We start from the raw sequence: 17,033 nt of genomic DNA on the forward strand, positions 1-17,033 counted from the left end.
AGGAGCAGAAATGCCCTCTGCAGCCTTTAGTGGGTTGGCCAGTCTTCCCTTGGAATTCCCATTCCTGCCGTCTGGCAGAATGGGCAGCGGGTATCCCTGCATCCAAGGGGCTGTGTGCCCGGTGTGGGAAACAGGTTAAGGCCTTTGGGAGGAGAGTTTCTGGGATTAATCTGTAAGGACATTTGTGCAGTTTGCTGACTTCTGCCTTTGCTTCCGTCAGTTGAGAATGAAAGTCACTGTGACTTTGTGAAACTGCGGGAAATGCTGATCCGAGTCAACATGGAGGATCTTCGGGAGCAGACTCACACCCGCCACTATGAGCTGTACAGGCGGTGCAAACTGGAAGAGATGGGCTTCAAGGACACGGATCCAGACAGCCAGCCCTTCAGGTGAGGAGTCCTCCTGTCTAGAATCAGTTTGGAGCAATAGTTTGGTACTGATGTACCCTAAAAATAGGAGGTTTGTAGGTGGGATCCACAATGCTGGGCTGGAAAGAACTAGCACTGGCTTTCAACTTTGCAGCTGACTTTGGTTGCATCCTCTTCCCTGCCTGTTTGTCTTTAAGCAATGCAGATGAGATATCCCTAATTCATTGGTGTCCAAAGAGTCTGGATTTTGTTTGCTTTCTTCCTCAGCCTCCAAGAAACATATGAGACAAAAAGGAAAGAGTTCTTGGGTGAGCTCCAGAAGAAAGAGGAAGAAATGAGACAAATGTTTGTTAACAAAGTCAAAGAGACAGAGGCAGAGCTGAAGGAGAAGGAGAGAGAGGTGGGTGTGCCAAAAACCTGTGAGAGGAGCCCAAAATACAGCCAGCATAGGGTCTGTGTCTGAGCAACGTATGGGTCTTGGAAAGCACACACAGCTCTTGAGCAGACCTTGGCAGCTGAAGCACAAACACACACTCACCCCTTCCCCATCTTGGAGCAGGGGACATGGGGTAATGCTTTCCAGACAGCATCACTGGTTTAGGTGCCTCATAAGCAACGGTCTTCCCCTCTGCATCCAGTGCGTAGGAGACTCGGCTGCTGCTTAGTGAGTGAAGGGCAGTGCAGGGTGTTCTGGTGAGCAACCGTGTCGGGTAGATTCGCCCCTGGAGGCCCACTGGGCAGCAGAGTGAAAGGGGCAGCTGTGCCAGAGTTTAACAGGCCCTGTTGTGAGGCCACGGGCAGCTGCCATGACTAGGGAGGCAACAAATGGACCATCCTCAAAACTAGTGAGGAATGCAAAAGCCCCCAGTGCCTGCCGCCCCGTGGCAGGGCTGCAGACTGATCCTCAGTCCCCTTAACCCAAGGCTCACGCTCTCTGCTGTTTGATATGTGGTGTCAGAGCGAGCTGCGTTTATCGCATCCTCGCTGCTCTTGGTGAAGAGGCTGTGGTTGCCCAGAGGTCAGCTCTGCCGAGGGGCTTGGGGAGCTGGGCGCCGCACCCCGACAGCGGGGTGGTCTCTGTCAGGGGGTAGGGATTCATGCGGGAGGTGTGACTGCAGGGAGCGAGGCTGGGGAACACAGCTTGATGGTCCTGCTGGATGAGATGCTCAGATGTCTGTCTCCTCCCAGCTGCATGAGAAATTTGAGCACTTAAAAAGGATACACCAAGAAGAGAAGAGGAAGGTGGAGGAGAAGAGGAAGGAGCTGGAGGAAGAAATGAATGCCTTCAACAGGCGGAAAGTAGCAGTGGAAACCTTGCAGTCCCAATCCTTGCAGGCTACCTCACAGCAGCCACTGAAGAAGGACAAAGACAAGAAAAAGTAAGTGCCTGAACTTGAGTCTTTCTCCTCTGCTGCTGGGAAGCTGCGTGTCAGCTCAGAGGCTTCAATGTCTGTTCAGTTGCTCAGACAGAGAATGGAAAAATGGATTTGGGAATCCTGATTCCTACATTTTTGACTCATTGCTTAAAGCGGAGAAGATGTGGGGTCCTCCTATGCCCGGGCATGGCCATAGAGGAGCCCTGAGGGCTGTAGGTGCAGGGGATTTGGAGTTTGGAGCCGTTCTCTAAAGGCTGAGAGTCCACGAGACTTGCCCCTGCCCCTCTGAGAGCCAGCTCAAGTCACCCTGTGAGCTGCTGGTTCCTGGAGACAGATAGGAAGGTGGCTAGACATAAACTGCATCTCCTCCCCAGCAGAGAGGAGCGGGGACAATCTTGACGCAGTCATAAAGTCTTGCAGATGTGGTGCACTGTCACTCACTACTCCCTGTGATCTGCAGGCGTGGGGCCCTTTTGGAGAGTGCGCTTACTTTATTTTTAGAGGCAGAGCTGTAAAGAAGGAAACAGCAGCTTAGAGTGAAGATGTGCTGCAAATTAGTTAGGGCTCCAAGGCACAGTTCTGCTTACAAGGAAGCTCTTTCCCCTAAAGGCAGGATTCTTATCTTGGCTTGCTGCAAGTTAATTGATGTTGCTGAAGCCAGCGAGAGTGTGGAGCGAGGGCATGGAAGTAATGCTTCTTCTGCTGCCTGTCTGAGTACAGATAGAGCAGGAATGGGGCGAACAGGTTTAAAAAGTAATGATGTGGATGGGTGATCCTGATTCCCTTCAAGACAGCCTTCAAGAAACACTGGCTAGGCAGCAAAGCAAGGAGCATGCCGTCACGCAAGCTGGTAATTCTGTTATTCCACCATTTTTTTGTTACTTACTCTTGCGTGAAGGACCTTAAGTGTCGGAACTGCAGGCTATCAGATCCAGAGCAGGCTGGTGGCAATGCTTTCTGAGGCTTTTAATGATGAAAAGAAAAAGACCATTGAAAGCAACAGCACCTGAGTTTGCTCTTGACAGCACAGTGTTCGGCTTCACGGTGCTGGTGAGATGCTGTGCTCTGTCCTGTCTCTGCTGTGAACTGCAGCACTGGAGTGGCTCATTCTGTGCACTGACATGCAAGTCATTTGTTTCTCCCTGTGGAAGATGACAGTGCCTGTTATTTAACATACTCTTTAATGTAATTCCTTGGAATTTCAGTGTGTTGGTGTTAAAACAAAGCCCAAGCACACTCTTCTGCAGACCTCTTGGCATCCTCTGGACACATCTCACCTCACACAGAGTCCAGAATGGTTTGTAAAATATATTGTTGAAAATAAGACTTAATCCACCTAAACTGACATACGAATTGAGGGCTGAACACCGGGGCAGCCCGGGGCCCGGCTCTGCTTTGCAGAAGGTGAGGATGCTGGGCTGCACACCGTTATTTTGCGCAAGCGATGCTGGTTGCTGGGCTGCTCCGGCAGTGATGCGCTGTGTGTGCTGGCCAGGTGGAAACCCGGCACCTTCCCTTCTGCTCCCTCTGCTTGTGATAGAAAGAGGTTTCCTGTGCTTTGCTGGTTTTAGCCCCCCCCGCAGAGCCGAGTCCAGGCGTCCTTGCGGTCTGGGTGGTGATTAGCCTGTGGCTCAGGTAGTGTTTGAAGGCCTGAGGGGCCCATGCGGTGTGTGCTGCGCGGTGCCAGGGCGTGAGGCTCTCCTCAGCCGAGCACGGTGAGAGGAGAGGCCCCATCGCCAGGAATCTGAGTAATAAATTAGGGAGAGGAAGTGGTTGTGGATTGATGTTTGGGTTTGTTGAGGTGGGTTTGTTTTCCCAAACCTGTGAGTTGGTTCTAAATGTGATACTGGGAGGGGTCTGCTCAAGCAGGATAGCGACGTTTGTCCTACAGATATTGGAGGAAGGTGGCTGCCCTCGGCCTGGCCGGTGACCTGCCTTGCCAGACCCTCTCTTCATCTGGGAGGCCTCAAAAGGAGCTGAGGGTCTTGTGAAACCCTGTCTGCCAGAGAGCCCAGCCCTAACCCACCCACTGCTGCGCGCCAGGCGGGCGGTTTGAAGTCAACCCTGCAGACCTCTCGGGCATTGAGAGCATCTGTATTCCCGAGCAAGCAGCAGGAAGCTCTCTGCTGCCTTTCCTGCAGACATCTGTCAACCAAACCAGACTGGAAGGCAGCTGGGATTTGGGAGCTGGTGGCAGGCAGTGTCCTGCAGCGGGACCGGCAGCAAAGCTTCCCCCGGCTGAGCGCAGGGTCCAGGCTGGGCCGTGGCTCTGTAAAGCACCAGTGCCCAGCCGGGGCGGTGCGAGGGAAACGGGAGCCAGAGGGTGCGTGGGGAAAGCCCTCGAGCAGGGCCTCGCAGGGACGGGGGAATCCTGGGACCCTGCAGGAACTGGGAGTACGCTGCCAGCTTGGGGGGGGGTTCTTGTTTCTGTTTTTGGGAGAGACAGTTGAACCTTTTGTTGTCTCCTCTTTCAACACAGTGTTTTTAATACTTTTAATAAATTAAAAATGGGGGTGGAGGAACTGCAGGTGGTGTGGGAAATAGCATAGGGCTGAGCTCTCCTCCGTGCCTGCCGCTGTGCTCTGGCGTGGGGCTCCACAGGGTTTGCTCTCATCCGGGAGCATCCAGGTGCCCAAGCAGCGTTTGCCCTTCCCTCCTTTTTTTTTTTTTTAACATATTTTGCTACATTTTTGCTTTTGTTTAATTTTCATAACTTGAATTCATGCTTTTTTTTTATGTTTTGTTTCTTTCAGTTAATCACATACAGACTTTCAGGCCAAGAGTGGACTTGGTGCTTTCATGTGTTAAGTTGCTTGAGTTTCCCACCCTGTGACCCTTCTCATAACATTGTGTGAGTGGACCAAAGTGAAAGAGAAAATGAGCCTCTCCGGTGGCTGCGGCATAACGCCTCACTGTTCTCTGTGCAGAATTGATCGGGAGGTTGTAAGGAAGTAACCTGACCGTGTACGTTTTGTTAAACAAAGTCAACTAATCCCTCAAGTAAGGTGTTTTGTTCTAAACCTAGCGACTGAGCAGCTGTGGATGAAGTGACTGTAACTGTTTGTCTGAACTCATCTGTCCCACCAGCTAAACACTTGCTTTCTAGATTTCTTTGTTTTGGACAGGCTGAGGCGCCTGCTGGAGGCTCCTCTGCCCTCCTCGTACCTGCACAAAGGTGAGGCCGGGTGTGAGGGGTGCTGAAACATTTATTTTTCTAACAATATTCTCACTTTAAGTAAGTTTTTTAGGATGGGTGGAAAACCACAATGCTTAAACCTTCTGCTCTGGGAATCGGAGCAACCCTCGTCCCAGTGATTATATATTTTTATCCTGAATTACTCTAAACACTTCCTACAGCATTTATTATATATATATATATAGAGAGAGAGAGAGAGAGGTTAATAAAATTCACAGGACAATGTTTAGAACTTTCTTTACTGCTAAAGTAAATCATTTATAGGAAAGATTTTTCATAGGAATTTGTATAATGTGGAGCTACAGGATTTGTGTAACTTTGCAGTTGTCATTTACCAATGTATTTTACTGCTGTGAAGAAACTATTTAAGCGCTCATCTTTACTTTTACTCTTTAACCTTAAACTTATGATGTGCCTAATAAGAATCCCCTGATCTTGCACCATATTTATACTGACAGGCTCTGTTCCTCTTCGAAGGTGCTTTCTTTAACTCTCCTCGTGCCTGGAAATCACCGACTTGTTTTCCTGGGCAACTGAGCTGAGAGGAACTATTAGGATCAATATTATTTTGTTCCACTCAAACCACTTTGTGATAAGGCAGGATGAAAACTGAATAGAGACTTGCTAGCTGTGTTGTCATGGAAAAATAGATAGAACCAATTCCATCCCTCCACCAGATAATAGGTGAAAAGAAAGCAAATATTTTATATTAACCCCATGTGGTGTCTTTAGAGTTTATAAAAACACTGGCTGGCTAAGTGTTAGTTGTGGTGTGAGAGTTCTATTGAGTTATTAATGTTACAGAATGTCTCTGGTTGATTTTTTTTTTTCCTTAAAGACTTGTCTGTAATCTGTCAGCAAATTCTTTGTGGGACCTGGAGATGGAGGTGCCCGGCCTTGCATCCGAGCCGGTGCAGGTCTGTCCGAGGGCAGCGTTTTGCTGGATGGTGAAATGAAGTCCTTTAACTTGCACATCCCAGTCAAGCAGCTTTTTTTTCCTAAATACAGGCTCAGGTGTAAAAGCGCTTTCATGTGGGCATTGGCCTTTTATAGGAATATACTGAAAATCCTGTCAGTGTTATTCTAGGAGTGTAGGAAAGGACCTCATGAAGATCTCGCGGGTGCGCCTTAGAACAGGTGCTTTGCCAGAGAGGAAAAGTTGTGTGCACTTGTGAGGAGTCTGCTGAAAGCCGAACCTTGAAGTTTTAAGGCTGTGCCTCCTTTAGATGTATTTTAAAGATTAACTGTCAAATATTAGGAGGGTTGATGTGTTTTTTCTTGGAGAAATGCACAAACCCAAGCTGCTGTTACACGCAAGAAGACCATTGCAGCTCACTGCTGACCGCAGTCTGGTCCAGTAGCAAATCAGGGCAGAACTTTGATTTTTTTGCTAACGAGAGAAACTCTGCACTAATTGCATGGGTAAGCAGCGCGATTTGGTTCATTGTGGTGCTTCTCAAGGCCAATGTTTCAAGGGCAGGGAATAGCCAGTAACCGGTGGGGTTGGGCATGCAGCTGCCTCGCCAGAACTTTCCCAGTCGATGGTATTCTCCCGCTCTCGTGCTGCAGCCAGCAGGATCTATGCAAATGATTTCTATCTGCCCTGGCTCGGCAGAGATCGATTCTTTTTTCCTAGAATAACAGGTAGTTAATTATGACGATAACAAAGAGTGAAAACCTTCAAATCCACGGGCATTGCGGAGACATTCCCAGCTTTTTCTGATGAAGACATTCAGAATGTATGTAACAATACTTTAATTATGATGTTTAGATATACATTGAGTTTCTGTTGTTTCCTCCCAGTTACTTGTTCTTTAGAGCCGTCGGCATCACCATCTCCCCATGGCACTTTTTCTCTCTTGCTTGGCTTTTCCTTTTGGCTGAGACAAGATTTAGGTGTGCGGTGTGTAGGGCAGTTCTGTATCTTGTGGTTATTAAGTTACATATACCTGGTGATGCTAATCTCACTCCAGTCCAATGATTTGCAGCTGATAAGCTAGAAGAGAATTAAAAAAACCTTCAGAAATGACCGTTTAGTTACATGTCAGCTGTTTTATGCATTTATCTGTAAAAGGTTGGTATTAATGGGAAAAATGATCCATTGTTTTTGTCATTTAAACATTTGCCATCATGTATGTTGTCTGCTTTCTAATTTAAGATGTGTTTTGTGGGGCTGGGGGCTCTGCAGCTCCAGGCCAGGCTGTGTGGGGGCCCCGGGGGTGGAGGTGCCCGAAGCCTCTGGCCGTGCTGCATCCCTCCACTTTGTCATTCTGAATGTGTTGAGGTTTGTTTGTTGTTTTGGTTTTTTTTTTGACTTTCAGTTATTTCCACTCACTTTGTACTCTTTTTCTTTTATTAAATCTCACGTGTATTTTGAGTTCTTGTGGTGGTGTTTATTTGGCAGTGGATTTCCTGTGTTATCCAGCGGATCTCTGTTGAAATAAGAATGTGTAGTGACTGAAAGCTTAGCAGTCGCAGGATGTCTTATGACTGTTGGGAACGTTAAAAAAGTAAAATTAGCTAATTGATTAACAATTAGCTGATCATATAGTATGCAGAAAAGCACCTCAACTGCAGTCTGGGGAGGAATTCTGGGAGATTAATCTAAATGGCATCCCTGTTTGGGCAAAAGCAGCCTTCAAGCCTGTTGGTACGGCTCCTCTGTGGGACGTGGGACTGAGCAGGGCGATTTACCAGCAGCATAACGATGCCCCAAGGAGTAATTTAAGGGTAGGATGAAAAGGGAGCAGAGATGGAGGGTTTCATTCTGGCACTCCCAAAGCTGTGTGCTTTTTCTGGCAGAGCACATCGTACGCTTGGATCAAGGCTAGGAAAAGAGCACAGCTTTAGCCTGGGATCCTGCTGCTGGAACCTCACCTGAGGGGCTGTTCCTGGTGGCTGCTCCGTGGGGCACTGCTGCCTGTGGAGTTACTTTCAGTAAATTAGGGTCTCTGGGTTGTATTTGCAATTGGTCAGAGACCGATGCAGCTCCTCAGGCAGGACCCACAGGCAGAGTCTGGCTGATGCGCAGCCTTTGCTGCGGTGGGGCTGGGGGTGGGAGCTTGGGCTGCAGCCCCACTTTCACAAACAAAACCAAGCTGGGGATACCGGCTGCTTCTGAAGCCATCTAGAAACACTAGATGTTTCACTTTAAAGGTGGGCACCAGGCGGTGACATCCATCAGGCAGGATTTTCCCACAGGAATGATGTTAAAATCTTTTAGCAATGTTCGTGCAAAGCTCCTGGAGATGTTTGCAAGAGAATGAGAAATGCAAAGCGTTGTTAGAAAAGCTCTTCAGCAGCGAGGGAGGTGCTCTCTGTGTTTGGCAGCTTCAGAGCTGACACCTGGTGACCGAGGTTGATGCTTTCCGGTCAGGAGATGGCCCAAACCCAGCCTCGTCTCCTTGTCCAAGGCTGTTTAATAGGGAGAATTGCGCAGCTGTGAGGGATGGAACCGGCGAGGCCAGGACGCTGAGGCTGCAGGCTCTGCCAGCCTGGGCTGTCTGAGCTGGGCGGTGGGGCCCGTGGTCCTGGCCCAGTTGGAGATGGCTCTGCACCACTCCCCATCCCGCACATCTGTAGCATGTGACTTCTCAGATGTTCCCTGTCATCAGTCTTTCCTCATTAAAATTCTAAATCAATCCTCTGATCACCTGTTCCAGACAAGATCTGGGCAGCGTGAGAGCTCCTCCGTGTTGGGATGGTGTGGACTTGCGTGTCTGCACACGCCCCACGCAGCAGCCTTAGATTTGTGTCTGACCTTTCATGCTGTCTTTACTTAATGCAAATACCTGAAACTTAAATACTGATTCTCTTTTGTTCTTTCTGTAGCTTTTTTAGTCTTCCCAGTGCGTGCTCCGTAACAACAGGAAGATATGTTAATTAGAAGATTTATTAAGGCCAAAACATCACATGCAGAAGAAATTAATGGGTGCTTTCACCTTTAAGCTTGCAGTACATTGCACAGAAGAGATTCTGTGGCAAGGACTGAGATGCACCGTGTCTCTTGATTCGGAAAAGCTCGCTTGATCAGGTTTCCTGATGAAATTGAAATCTAAGATACTTGCCAACAGATAAATCACTAATTCAGGCTGCTGCATGGCTCGCACTAAAATGAAAGTGCTAATCCCTAGGCAAGAGCCCGTGCGAAGCGGTTAACACTGACCCAGCGTCCAGGGAGACGCAGGGCAGAGCCAGGTTAGTGCAAGGCGAGGTCTCCGCTTGCTGCTTGATCTGTTGCTATTGCAGGGTTGCTGTGTGCCCTCTCCTTGGTCTGGTTTTGGATGTAACTGCAGAATCTCCTAATGGCCCTGGCCTTTCAGCTGGATTCTCACGTTTCTGAGCAATAACTCCTCCAAGCTTTATTCCATAAACTTAACATGTTTTATAACCTAAATCTCCCCCTTTCCTTTGTTTAGCTTTTCTAGGGCAGCTCGCGCGTGCCTCCCACCGTAACCCCTTCCCCAAGCTCCCTGCCCACTCACTGGTGTGGGGATGGACAGAAACCCTGCCTGCCCAGTCCAGGCTTGGGCCCTTCAGCCGGGGGAGTGAGAATGGAACCGTTTTAAAGGAGAGCTAAATGTTGTGTGTGAACAGAAGGGAGAGGGTTTAAAGCTGGAGACTGGGCGTTCGTGGCGGGGAGTTCTGTTTGTGACAGACTGATTTCCCCTTACACAGGAAGTGGAGGGGAAAAAGTGATGCCTGTTCCCCAGTCAAACTTCACCCAGGAACAGGGAGAGGGCCCAGTTTATCTTGGTCTTAAAAAAAAAAAACCTTGTAAATGAATCTCAGGAATGACGTGCTTGTACCAAAGTCGGGTTTAATAAAAACAAAACTGACTTGTTTAACAAACATCCGTTAAAACCACATTTTGTACACTGGTTGCATCCACTGGCAGAGCTAAGCGGTGTGTTCCGATTCACAGCCCTCGCTGTTATTCTCATTCCCCCCTTATCCTGTGGGTCTGTGTTTAATGATGTCCCCTGTCAGTCCCCATGTCTGGGGCCGCTGCCAGCTGGCTCCCCTCACCTTCTCCAAGCTCTGTGCTGGTCCATATGGAACCCCTTCCTCCTCTGTGACAGGACTTGCAGGTGCAGCGGTGTTAATCAAACAGTACGGTCTGCATTGCACCTTCACTCTAGTGTAACCATCACCCAGAAGTGCTGGCCCTGCTGCTTAAAACGATAAAGCCCAAAGAAAATGCTTATTTTAAAAGACTGGATAAGGCTGGATTTTAGAAGTGCAATAGAGCTTTCCTTTGTAGGACAGCTTTGGTATGGAGATGAGTAGTTCATAAAGACTGATGTGGTAGTGGTGGGGATTTAATTAAAGGCATTTTGTATTGCCTGGTCTGGTAAGACTGAACACCTTTAAGAACCTTGAATGGCACGTCCTGGTTGGTGACAGCCAAGGCAATGGGGATTGCGGACAAGAAGTGATTTCTCACATCTCATGGGGAGTGGGATTAGATAATGAGTTCACCAGGAGGAAGCACAGACCTCAGAGCCTGGGATTCCAGGGTAAGGCCTTAAGAAAAGCTGGAGGGTTTGGTTCTAACTCTTCTCACTGCAATCAAACCCTGGGTTCCACCTGAGAACTGCTCTTCCAGAGCCAGCAGCAGGAGCTCCCCCTTCCTGGAAAGCAGCTCCTCTTCAGTCTCCCATGAGACAAGTCAGATTGGCTCCAATACAAGAATGATGGAGTGAGCTGGATGAAATGCTCTGTCACACTTATCGCAGCTGTTTTAAACACAAACTCTCAGACATTTGATTCTTTCTGTTGCACCTCATAGCCTTCTGCCAACTCGATCCCTGAGTTGTAGGACTGTGATGAAGTCCCTCCCCTCCCCAGCTTTCTGTATTTACATGATGTCAAATCTGAGGGGTGCACACGCTGTTTAGGAACAACTTAAAAAGTAGAAAGAGAAGGCTAAATGCTCTTTAGCCCAGCTGCGTCGGCTGTTCCATTTGATGGGACCTGCTGGTTCTGCAGTTGCTGCTTCTGAGGCAGAGGTCCTACACCACTCGTTTTCAGACAGCTGCAGGGGAGGGGATGCAGGGAGCTGCCTTCTCCAGACCATGGATGAGTACATGAGCCACCAGCGTGCAGCCTCCCCCCACTCGCTGCCCCATACTCACTGTGCAGGTGCCTGAATCCATATTATTCATTGATCACTATGGTGTCATTGGGAATTTAGGCTGAAGCAGGGGTGAAATGTGCTAAAACTGGCTGAGTTACAGTAACCCCGAGCCTTGCTTGGTGGGAATCCTTCATTCCAGAAGGGTCGTGGTTGGGCAGCCTTGCCTTGGGATGGCCCTGGATGGCTTAGTAGATGGGATAGAAAATATAAACGGCGCTGAACAGCTGCAAGCACATTAGCTCTTGATCCACAAGTTCTTTGCAGTGGATTAATTCCGTGCTGTTAACCTGTAAGGAAAGATGTAGATTTTTTGTAAGTTTGGGATAAATTTCTCTCTCTGGCCACTGCTCCTGTAACTCCATGCTTAGGGGGAGGGCAGGGATGGGCTGCAGTGGATGCGCATCCGCAGTCTGCACCTTTGCCCTGATACAAAACGCTTAACTGGGAGCTCCTCAACTACCACGCAAAAGGTGGGCAAGTGCTCCTTCTTTTTAGGGAGCGACAACCACTGGGACGGACTGCAGGAGGCTGGGTTATTTCAGACAAATTCAAGACCACAAAATGGGTTGACAGTAAGCTGGCAGCCTGAGTGTTTAGCCTTCTTGTTATCCCAATTTGATTCTGTTTTAAAAGCAATGTAACCATACTTAGGAGTTTTCACAGTGTTCAGTGGGAGGCTGGGGACACAGCAGGCAGGGTTTTAGTTTCTCTCAGACATCCTTACTGTGGGGGAATCTCTCCTTGCTCAGCAGGCCGTGGCTGGCTGTGGCCCAGCAATTTGGAAACCTCCCTTCCTGACGAAGGCAAGGCCCTCTCCCTAGTCCCAGCCCTTAACTGCAGCTCTATTCCAGAAGCAGAATGTGGACGTGTGCTTCTCAGGCTGCTAAAGTGCGATGTTGGTTGTAAATACACGTGTTTTGTTAATTTATCAGTGTCCCGGCCTCAATATTTGTGACCAAAGGCCATTTTGATTCCTACCTGTGCTTTTTTTAGCAGATCAGTAATAACAGGAAACCAATCAGGAGTCAGCCTCTCCAGCTCTAAGGTGATGATCACCAAAACCACTGTGGAGCCCTTAAACTGCAGTAGTTGGTGGCAAGCCATACAGTGCTGTAGCTGTTTGGTCAAGAATGCAACGTGGCGGGAAGGATTCCTCTGAGGCAGCCCAGGTAGTAGATGGGGCCAGTTGGACATCACCATGGAATGGAACTGGAGAGAAGATAAAGTATATATATACATATATATAAAAAAAAGCAGAGGTCAGTGAACTTTGTATGTTTTCATATGTTATCAGCCAGAAGTACAGCCTAATTTCATCTCATATCAGGAAACCTAAAGGGTTTCCCTCCCTCCCCCCCTTTTTTTTTTTGTGGTTTGTGTTTGTACTTGCCAACCATTGAACTGTTTTTTTGAGCTTAAAATGAATGTACAAGGTCTGTGTTTCCTAACAGTTTCTGAAGTTTCTCTGTTACCCAGATTGCTATCCAGGAGATTCAGTTCAGGCCAGCAGATACAATAGGGTAAAACCAATAACAACTGCACTCTGAATTTACTGAGGAAACAAGCACCTAAGAAAGGCAGTTTTCACAATCAGCAGCCTAAGACGGCTTAATATTTGCACATAAAAAAAGGGATCCAGGATGTGTTCGTATCACATGATTTTTGCCTTACTAGCACATGATCGTTTCTTGAAGACAAAGTTTAATTGTTTCAATCAAATGTTTAGTAACTGCAACATGAACTAAGTGCCAGGTTGGGGAAGTTCTATTGCCTACAACTAGGGCGAATCATTAGTGGGATGAAAAGGAAAATGGTTTAAGAAAACAAGCTGTGTGAGAAATGTAGCAAAACTCTGACAGCTTTCTATGTACAGTATTAATAGAATGGAAATAGTTAGAAATATTTTTGCAGTCTGTATTTAAAAAAAATAAAAATAGCGTATAGTTGTGCATTATGAGAATCTTTTTAATGTCCCTTTTTATTTGTCCTTTAAGGATGGAACTAATTTTTTTTGAGGAAAATGAAAGGTTTTAAATAGTAGAAAATTTTAAAAATAAATGAGAAAAACCAAAAAAACAACACCATAACATTCTTCAAAAGACTTGGAGGTAGCAAGGAACAGGTAGTTTGCAGAGCACCTCGGGAAGGACATGTGGGTGTGCGTATGTGTGCGCATCTGTGTTTTCCAGTCTTATTTGATAAGGAGCTGTTAATTTAAAGAAAAAAAAATTTGCAGAACTTAGTGCTTACAATGTTTAAGAAATCCATTGGTGTTGCTGTGTAAAGATCCCAGTGAAGCTTATCTAGTATGGTTCTTTCCATTCTCAAGATCTCGGCTGGAGAGCGTTTACAGCCACTCCGCACTGCGAGCATCTTCACCGATGGTATTACCTGTAACAAAAAAAACAACCCAAAAATAAAGAAGCCACCACCCTACACAGTGCTGTGTGTATTTCTCTCTAGTGAAAGGATCTGACAAGTTCATACGCGTCTCAAAGTGCTGAGCAGAAGGAGACCGCTTTCCTGGCTAACTCCCAAACCTAAACAAAGACTCCCAGGTCACTGTGAGCCTCCTTAACGCTGCATCAGCCATGCACTTTCCCCAGTCTCGCTAGTTTTGCTCCTCTGGCAAGGAGAGGGCTTCCTGTTGGTCTGTTAGAGGGCCTTCTGCGGTTGTCGTGTTTCCTGCGGTCACTGACTCAGCTTCTCCTTCTTAGCTGAGGGAAAAAGAAGAACCTCAGTGCGACACATCCTAAGCAAGGCTGTGAAGAGCACTTGACTACAGCAGAATTTGTTTGAAGAGACATGCACAGCTGACTCCAGCTCCTAGGCTGCCTGTTCTTTTTCAAAAGAAGGGAGGGGAAGAAATGCGATCTGAAATGCTTCTGGCTGATGTTTGTCAATGTCTGAAGGAATCTATCAGTGCACTTCTGCCATGAGACACTGCTTGGTGTCGGAACTGGTTTCTGAACCTAGTGAGGAAATGACTCAGACCTGCACCTCAAGGTGAGCGTGTAAAATCAGTGACCGCCCATGTTAGTGTGAGGTGACACGAGAGAAACTCATCTCTTTTAAGCTTCCTCCGAAGAGATACTGCTCTGTCTCACCTACTTTACCCTTCCAGGACCTCTAATAATGGAATTAGAGCATTCATGCTGTGCACATGAAACTATGCACGTGCTTTTTGACTGTTGTCCCACCCCTAGACTAAGCTTTACTGTGAGCCATGGATTCTGAAGAGAGGAGAGAGGTGTAAGGAGAGAAACACATCCATTACACAAGCAAATACAAGTCCTTCCTCCATAAAGGTCACAATTCTTCCAAACAATGATGAGACAGGACCAAAAACGTTACTGTCACCCCTTAGAGACTGCTTAGGAGAAATAAGTTAACACATCCTCATTATGCCCAAGTTACTGAAAGACCTGGAAACACAACTTGAACCCAAGAGATGATCTTAGTGTGTTTAAAATCAAACACAGAGCTCATCATCTTCATTGTTTTTTGCTGCAAGGACAAGGCAGGAAATTGCTATGCACTGAAGATATTTTAATTGGGCCTGAAGGGAGAAGAACCCCACACTGAGCAAAGAAGATAATAGTCTTGGGGGAAATAATTGTCATTCTACAAGTTTCAGGCTTTCATTTAAGTTACAGTTGCTTCTGAATTAGCTTAGCTGCAGAACTATTCATCTGAAACTGGAAAAAGAGAAAGGAAATCTAAAGTGAAGAAAAATAAATCCTCATCTTGGTGCAATTTTTATTCATGTATCCCACAATTTTTAGGCTAGGCAATGCCACAGCAATTACAATGCAAATTTATTCCTCTTCTCAGCTAAGATGCTAATTAATATGCATTTGCCAAATGCCAGTATTGATCTGGATTGAGAGCTGTAAGGCTCAGTTCAACTCATAACTTCCCTGTTGCTTCAATAGCAGAAAAAGTTGGCCTCCGAGTTTGGTTAAAAATAGCGGTTTCAAGAGTAAAATATTAAAAGTGACAATTTAAATGTCTTCTGGTTAGCAGAGACAATGAGATGATAATGAGTTCTTTACACTTATTATAGCATTTGGACTACAATTCACACAAACCCTTCTACCAAGGACTGTAAATCAGAACTGCAGTTCAGAAATGCTTAAAAGCCTTCCCCAGCAAAGTCCCTGACTGCTCCCTAAATCTGCTGCCAAACATAGCACCTGCTTTGGGTATGAACTGATTACTTCCCAATCAGTAATCTAGCCAGGAAAAAGCTGACAGAGAGTCTTTACCTTTACTGATGCCAAGAACCAGTTAAAGATGCTGGTAGCCGAGGCAAACGTTTCAGGGTAAAACTGGAACTGGGAACTTATTTCTGCACTCCAGTGAACCACTTTCTTGTAATACGACAGCGAGATATCTGTGCCCTGAGGGAAGAAAACGTTGGAAGAAAAATACAGTTAGTGCTCTGATGATTTTGTTAACATATCTCCAAAGAAGATTCAGATTATTCCAAGTGTTCCAATTAAAATTTGAGGTGTCTGGAGGCTTGTAAGGAAGAGAGCTGTCGGCTGTGTCTACAGAGTGAGGGCAAGGGCAAATTTTGGAGCAGTTTAAAGCAGTCGTTGGTGTTGACCCCCAGCCAGGCTCTAGCTGTGGTTACTGGGGCCTGGTACTGGGATGCACTGGAGCTCTGCTGGAGCAGCACCGAGCCCTACCCTCGCAGCTGAGCCACCAAACTGAACTCTTACAAACGAGGCGCTAAGTGTGCTCCTTATTTTCCCTCCGGAGAAGACCTGAGCCTCAGCTGCAGCACTTGGTTCTTTCAGGCAGCCTTGAGAGGGAGATCGAAACTGGAATCGGAGCAGGTTCTGATTTTGCTTGTAAAAAAATAGCATTTCTACATTATTGGAAAAAAGGGGCCAGGCTGCCAGGGCAGTTTTGTGCATTCTTCCATGGATCTGAAACAAAAGCTGCTTCACAAAGCAGCTGAGCAGTAACTGTTCCATTGTACCCAGAGGGCCATGAAGTGCAGCTTCCTAAGGCAGCAGAGTTACTCGTTTCAGCAGCAGGGAATGGGGCTGGGTTTCTCAGTGAATTACCTTTTCTCCCAGTTGAATAGATGGTACTCAAAGACAGTGTTGAGTGCAATTAACTCTAACGTGAGACATTTATGGCCTTACCATCGATCACCTGCGCTAAGCTGCTCCACCGGATTTCCCAAAATTACTTGAGTCAAAACAAAATGCAAACCACCTGGTGTACACGGGGCATTAATAAGGTGTGAGATGGGGGGAATACAGACTCTCCTCCGTTCCTTAAGCCTAGTCCATGCAGGATGACGGCTCCATGTAGGAACGCTAGATGGCAGGAGCAGCACTGCGTCTCTGCAAAGTCTCTCAGCGCTTCAAAGAGAACGGGGGAGAATTCATGGTAAGATTCTGGAAAACCGGCACTTTCCAAATCCAAGCCTCTCTGGTTAAGGCATTTTGCAGGAAGAAGGTAAATCTCGAGCTCTCTGGAGGTCCACAGCACTTCACGGCGAGTCTTTGAGCCACTTTCCCAGGTTGGAGCCGCTGTCAAAACCAAGAAGAGAATTACAAAGCAATATCCCAGCTTCTTGTCCTACATATTATTTCTTCTCCTGATGCCTTTCCAACACTGAGAACTAAGCCAGGAGCTGCTGTATGACTTGTTTGTTTGCAGAGAGCATTTCTGCCATCCGTTTTCCCTAGGGGGAAGCTGCTAAAGCATATCAGATGGCCAAACAGCTTTTTTCCTCCTTGAGCTTTTTTCCTCCTGGGCTGCGTAAAGGCTTTGCTTGAGCAGCCTTGGGTTGAGCAGTATGTGTTGCTCCCTTCACCTTGTTTCAGCTGTCCCTTGGCAGAGCTATTAAGTTGCAACCTGTTATCACCTGATTTCAAGATTCTGACAAATAGAGAACTCGTTTCCATACACAAGCTGCAAGATTACTGTTC

The 17,033-nt window shown here is 47.1% G+C and overlaps 1 protein-coding gene across 5 annotated transcripts in view; it reads left to right on the forward strand.

Moving 5' to 3' along the window:
- Positions 1-13,507, forward strand: part of SEPTIN8 (septin 8) — a 38,743-nt gene extending 25,236 nt beyond the window's left edge. For 2 of the 5 annotated variants that reach the window (XM_054079415.1, XM_009562367.2), the window contains 4 exons: positions 221-389; positions 636-768; positions 1,557-1,747; positions 12,073-13,507. In XM_054079415.1, coding sequence (XP_053935390.1) covers positions 221-389; positions 636-768; positions 1,557-1,747; positions 12,073-12,238 — 659 coding nt within the window. In that variant the 3' untranslated portion in view covers positions 12,239-13,507. Of the gene's footprint in view, positions 1-220; positions 390-635; positions 769-1,556; positions 1,748-4,497; positions 7,318-8,771; positions 11,335-12,072 lie in introns of those variants that run through there. The other 3 variants (XM_054079414.1, XM_054079416.1, XM_054079417.1) reach the window with 3 other exon arrangements.
- Positions 13,508-17,033: the final 3,526 nt, after the last annotated feature.

The sequence above is a fragment of the Cuculus canorus genome, chromosome 14, assembly GCF_017976375.1.
Source record: "Cuculus canorus isolate bCucCan1 chromosome 14, bCucCan1.pri, whole genome shotgun sequence".
NCBI classification, from domain to species: domain Eukaryota; kingdom Metazoa; phylum Chordata; class Aves; order Cuculiformes; family Cuculidae; genus Cuculus; species Cuculus canorus.